General features: G+C 42.8%; 1 protein-coding gene across 1 annotated transcript in view; it reads left to right on the forward strand.

Moving 5' to 3' along the window:
• Positions 1-696: 696 nt before the first annotated feature.
• cat (catalase) overlaps positions 697-6,481 on the forward strand; it is an 18,246-nt gene continuing 12,461 nt past the window's right edge. Inside the window, exons 1-8 of the mRNA XM_061823458.1 lie at positions 697-887; positions 2,028-2,199; positions 2,389-2,499; positions 2,625-2,755; positions 3,378-3,482; positions 5,454-5,579; positions 5,699-5,890; positions 6,065-6,217. Of these exons, the coding sequence (XP_061679442.1) occupies positions 822-887; positions 2,028-2,199; positions 2,389-2,499; positions 2,625-2,755; positions 3,378-3,482; positions 5,454-5,579; positions 5,699-5,890; positions 6,065-6,217 (1,056 nt within the window). The 5' untranslated portion in view covers positions 697-821. The remainder of the gene's footprint in view (positions 888-2,027; positions 2,200-2,388; positions 2,500-2,624; positions 2,756-3,377; positions 3,483-5,453; positions 5,580-5,698; positions 5,891-6,064; positions 6,218-6,481) is intronic.

Below are 6,481 nucleotides of genomic sequence, written 5' to 3' on the forward strand. Positions count from 1 at the left end.
AAAATGTGTAAAAATAAATGTTTTTGTCTAATATGTATCGAAAATCTAGCTATCATGGTCAGCAATCCACTGCATCTAACAAGCTATTTTGCAATATCAAATATTTTCAAATCTGCTTTAGTTTTGAGATTTTTTTCCTTTTCATTTAGAATAACTAAATGAAAAAATGTAAGGATTAAAGATATTTTGCTCGTTACACTATTATATCTTACTAGTTTATGAGTAAGCACTTTAAAATGTTAACATTCTTGGCTAATCGGTAACTCCTGTTTAGCTGTGCTTTGTGTCTCGCTGGCTATTTTTCAGTTCTATGTGTACATTTTGTAATCAATATTTTTATTGCTTAATTTTAAATTATCGCTCCTGTCTATCTTTTGTTAGTTGTGCACTGCATCTGACTGTTTTAAAATTAAATGTCATTTGTTAGCGATTTTTCCGACATCAAAATAAATGTGATTAATAATAATGACAACAACAACAATGAAAAACAAAAGAGACTTTTGTCTGATGACATCTAACTCACATAAGATTATTCTTTTGAGCCTTGGACAACAGTTCAAGCGAGGTCAGTCATTTATCGAAGTCATAAAAGTTACATAACGCCACGGTCATATTCGGGTCGCCGCTTTTCTTCACGTCCCCCAAAAAGTAGGTCAGCGTCCCCGCACGGCGGCCAATCAGAGGCGAGGAGGGCCGCCGAGGGGCGGGGCCGGAGCGAACAAAGTCCGGAAGCAAAACAAAAAAAGAGAAATTGCGTCGATAAAAAGGAGACAAGCTTGTGAGGTGAAAACATTGAAGTGAAGTTTACGGAGAAACTCGACATGGCTGACAGCAGGGACAAAGCGTCGGATCAAATGAAGACCTGGAAGCAAAATCGAGGCTCGCAGGTTCGTACCAGGTCGGGATTTAGGAGGGACTAGCTTACCCCTTTAGCAGCACTTAGCAGGGGTCGCTAGCCAAAATAACATCCGATCAAACGAAAATAGTGACACATTTTTTGTCATTTCACTCCGTGAGGTGTTAAGCGTGAATTTGTCTGCATCCCCGTTTTGCTGTTATTCGGGCCTAAATGACAAATCACAGATTTTCTTTTGTAACGTGCTCACAGGAGAAAGTAACGGCGAGAGTTTCAAAGTAGGTCGGAGGAGGTATTCATAATAATTCCGGACTTCAACCTTGTCCGTTATGTAAAAAGAACATACGGCCAATTGTTACGTATTTAAAAACTTCTACTCGCCAGGTGTGACAAAAATACTTTTAAAAAACGTAATTTTACATGTACTTTTGTAAAATAAATAAAAATAAATCACCTGTTTTGATAACTTGTCTGTTGGAACAGCAGGGGAAAAAAAATCCCTCTTATGTTAACTGGCTGATCAAAACATATCCATAGTTTTGCCTGCAAAATACTATCATATCTCATAGGGGAAAAAAATGCACCTGACTTGTAGGCGTTTTTTTTTTCCCCCAGATTAAAGTGACTCAATGGATAGGTTTCCAATGACGTCACCACAGTCCTGAGACCAATCGGATAAATTAACAATAGAAAAAAAACTTCACCTTTCACCTGTGTTCTCTGACCTCTGTGACACCCAAGATGGCGTAAACCTATCCATTGTTCAATTCCAGAAGCGCATTGTTTTGAGGCCGGCGCAAGACACGACAGGTCCTGGTACGAATCATTCTCGGAATTACAGACATCAATTCCCTGAAATGAGGCCACGGGTGTGAAATATTTTGCCTGTCCGAATCTGTTGCGATTGTTGTTTGTGCTCCCTGGCGGGGCTGTGGCCCTTTTCTTATCTTACGACACCCTGAGTTAACGTTTTTGTTTTGTTTTTTGGCATCCACAGTAGAAATTGGAAAAAAAGGTTATGATCTTATGTAAAAATTAGTCAAAAGTTCAGATACCAGTCAAAATTCTGAAAAATCAGCACGAAGGGTCTTTGAAATGTCCAAAATGTTCTCGCGCAATATTTGGGTTCTGTCCGCAAACATCTCTCACTGTTGACGCTTTTGTGCATCAGAGGCCGGAGCAGCTGACGACCGCAGGCGGCATTCCCATCGGAGACAAGCTGAACCTGCAGACGGTCGGACCGAGGGGCCCCCTCCTGGTCCAGGATGTGGTCTTCACTGACGAGATAGCCCACTTCGACCGCGAGCGCATCCCCGAGCGCGTGGTGCACGCCAAAGGGGCAGGTGACGTGACGGCCATCTTACAGGTTGTGATTTTAGCAAAAATAGCTGCACTCGACAAACATGGTTTGATCAATGGGCCACATAAAATAAGGTGGTGGTCCGGATCTGGCCCCCAGGCCTTGAGTTTTACACACACATGACTGAAAAATTTCACCACGATTGAAAGATGATTTCTCCGTGCCCGCACAGGAGCGTTTGGCTACTTCGAGGTGACGCACGACATCCGCCGCTACTGCAAGGCCAAGGTGTTCGAGCACGTGGGCAAAGTGACGCCCATCGCCGTCCGCTTCTCCACCGTGGGTACGCCGTCCAAAACCGAGCCCAAAACGCTCGGTCGCCTCCTCCGAGCGCGGCCGGAGCTCCTTTTTAGTTCTTTTTGCTGCGCTACGCTTTCCCCAAAAAAACTCGGGCTCACTGCATTCCAGCGGGGGAATCCGGATCGGCGGACACCGTGCGAGACCCCCGAGGCTTCGCTGTCAAGTTCTACACGGACGAGGGCAACTGGGACCTGACGGGCAACAACACGCCCATTTTCTTCATCAAGGATGCCATGCTGGTGAGTTTTAGCGTTAGCTTGTAGAATTTGGCCGTTATTCTCCTGGAATGACAATTTTAATAAGAATTATACAACTTGATTCGCATAAAATGATCAGTATATAAATCTTTATCTTGAAAATTTTCTCATTCTTTAAACTTGTTGTGTAATTTTTTTTTTCAGAGTGACCTCAATACTCCACTGTAATTATAAATAAGCGGTTTATAATATTGAACTTTGTTCTTTTTTTTTTTTTCAATATTTTTCCAGTTTTTAAAGAGGTTTTGGTACATATTTTTAGGCCGATTCCCCCCTCTTGACTTTGAAGATGATGCTTGTTATGAAGTTGTTGAGTTTTATTTCATGCGAAACATCACATTCAATATGAATTAATTAAAATATTTACCATATTTGTAGTCATCCAAAATATTATAGCCGGTGGTACCCTATAGTGTAAATTGTCCTGTGTTTACAGGATAAAATATTATTAATTCATGTAATTATCGTCGCATTTGTATTTAACGGTTGATCTTGAGGCAAGAAAAAGGGAAATAACAGCATGCGCAATTGTTGTGTTCCGCAGTGGAAGGCAGCCACTAACCGCTGATGTTTTGGACACCCCCCCCCCACCTTCCCTTTGCAGTTCGCCTCTTTTGTCCACACGCAGAAGCGCAATCCTCAGACCCACATGAGGGACCCGGACATGATGTGGGACTTCTGGAGCCTGAGACCCGAGAGTCTTCATCACGTGGGTGACGTGCGGCCAGGGACGCAAAAAGAGTCTGATTTAGTGAACGTTTATTTTTGCGTCATCATGCAGTGCAGAAAAAGTGAATATTATTCATATTATCCTGCTGTGCAGCGCAGTATGCAGCCAGTCTGAAATGTTGAATTTGTCCGTCAACAAGTGCAAAATGAATTGCATTCCGTAATTCCCGACCGACAGAGCACCCCTGGTTACAAGCCCCACCCAGTACATTTGTAAAGGAAATTCCATTTGGTACATACATACGCCGCAGCTGTGGAAAAATCGCAAGTGCCCACATTGAAACATGAGATATTTACAAAGACGGTACACAGTTTAACGCTAGCGTTAATGCTAGCCGGGCCAGTTAAAATAAATCTTATCGGTAAATATCACTGAGACACGCCAGTAACACAGCAGCAACACGCTAGCACAGCACTAATGGTAGCGCAGTGCTAATAGGGCCGGTAAAAGTCACTTCCTCGGCACATATATTCCACCTGTCTTATTCTTCCCTTTTCCTTACCGCAAGTGCCAACATCAAAGCACGAGATATTTACAAAGAAAGACGGTACACAGTTTAATTTAATGCTAGTGCTAACGCTAGCAGGGCCAAGTAAAATAAAACTTACCGGTAAATATCACGGCAGTAACGCAGCTGCAACACGCTAGCTCATCACTAACGCTAGCACAGAGCTAACAGGGCCGGTAAAAGTCACTTCCTCTGCACATTTATTCCACCGGTCTCATTCTTACCTTTTCCGCTCGAGTGCCCCCTTGTGGCCGTTAGAAAAAAATGCACACATTAGCCACTTCACCGCATAAACCGCAGGGTTGAAAGCGTGTGGGGGGAAAAAAAAAGTCGCGGCTTGTAGGCCGGAAATTACAGTACATACCTGCCTATTATTATAGTATACATGCACAATGTCCACTATTATACTATATAAATACCCATACATGTCAACACAGTTACTATATACAGTACAACCTCTGTTCTCGAACACAATCCGTTCCAGAAAGCGGTTCGAAAAGTGATTTGTTCGAAAACTGAATCGATATTTCCCATTCCAATTAATGGAAAAAGAAATAATGCGTTCTGGTCCTAAAAAAACATTGGCTTTTTAAAGCTTTTTTTTTTTTTTTTTTTTAGATTTTCCTGATAATAAACTGCATAGTAGAAATACATGTGTAGTTAAAATACTGTATATAATAAAATAATTTGAGAAATATTTTTTTTGCTTAAAATGTATGCTTTAGGAGTGGAGTAGGCTAGGCTGGGAGTGAACTGCGTGAATGTGAATTAGCGACTCAGCCCCCAGCCTTGTCAACTATTTTTTTTTTTTTTTTTATTAACAAAAGTGCAAAATAACTTTAAACAAGCAATAATGAGGGGGAAAAAGCATTTTTTTTTTATTTTTACAAAAACTAACATGCAAAAACATTAACTTGTAACTCGAGTTAATGAAATCTTTGAAATAAAACAGAAATGCTAATGGAACAGAGCATTATTAACGTTCACAAGAAAAAAGCAATGCAAAACTGTCAACTATCAAATCTCTCGGGTGGGGTAGACCCGCCCCCCCTGGAAGTTCTTTTCTTTTCCCAAAGAACTTATCTAGTGTCACTTCTTTGGCGCCATGATTGGGGGTTAATAGTCCTCAATAGGAAGAAAAAGAAAAATAAATGTCGCTAGCAGGACACGTCTGTGTAGAGAGGCTGCGTTATACACAATAAAAAAGCGGGTCAGCTGGTCGGGCTGCGCGCGTGATGTTATTGCCGGCTTTTGTCAGGGGGGGTTCGAGTACCAATTTTCATTTGAAAACAGAAGCAAAAAAAATCTTGAAATTTTGGTTCGAGAACCGAGTATTCACTGCACAAACACACTTACATCCCTCCTCGTGTTTCCATGCTATAAAAAAAATGTATAGTGTAGCCTATTCGTCTTTTAATCTGGTTTACTTTTTTTACGCGCAGTTGTCCTTCATGTTCAGCGACCGAGGCTTGCCGGACGGCTACCGCCACATGAACGGCTACGGCTCGCACACCTTCAAGCTGGTCAACGGCAACGGCGAAGCCGTGTACTGCAAGTTCCACTACAAGGTCGGACCTAACTCTAATTTAAGCCATTAAAAAAAAAAAAAAAAAATCATTTTTTTGTAAATCTCCTACACGAGCTCATGCAGGATGATGATGATGATACATAATTGGATGCGTTTCAGACGGACCAGGGAATAAAGAACATGCCCGTGGACGAGGCAGCCCGCCTGGCTTCCACCGAACCGGACTACGCAATCGGAGACCTGTTCAACGCCATCGCCAATGGCAACTACCCGTCCTGGACTTTCTACATCCAGGTCATGACCTTTGAGGAGGCCGAGAAGTTCCAGTTCAACCCCTTCGACCTCACAAAGGTACAAAAGTGTTTTGTTTTGGGTTTTTTTTCGAAAATGAGAATTGAATTGCACCACGAGCGTTTGGATAAAAGTAAAACGCTGCAGTTCTGATTCGAGATCATGCAAAATGTATTAATTTTATGTTGCATGACTCGGACGCAGATTTTGAACGTCACGTCTCGTCTCCTTCAGGTGTGGTCACATAAACAATACCCGCTGATCCCCGTGGGCAAATTGGTCCTGAACAGGAACCCGGTCAACTACTTCGCCGAGGTGGAGCAACTGGCATTTGACCCCAGCAACATGCCGCCGGGCATCGAACCCAGTCCCGACAAGATGCTGCAGGTACAAGCAGCACACGTGTACACACACTTGGGAGTCGGTGGCATCGTGAGCGCCCCCTACGTATTCGTATTACACTAACGCACGGATGAGAATTTTCCAGGGAATTCCGAGTTTTCATCTGAAAATGTCTTTTTTGTGAAACGTGTAAATCCGTTTAGAAGGTTTGGCTCGACGGCTTGACGCGGGGCAAGGCTGCGATCAAGACCGGCCGCCGGCGTCCGTCGGCAACGCTCGTCGTGAAATTAGTTACAGCTGCGGTGTTAA

The sequence above is a fragment of the Syngnathoides biaculeatus genome, chromosome 6, assembly GCF_019802595.1.
Source record: "Syngnathoides biaculeatus isolate LvHL_M chromosome 6, ASM1980259v1, whole genome shotgun sequence".
NCBI classification, from domain to species: Eukaryota; Metazoa; Chordata; class Actinopteri; order Syngnathiformes; family Syngnathidae; genus Syngnathoides; species Syngnathoides biaculeatus.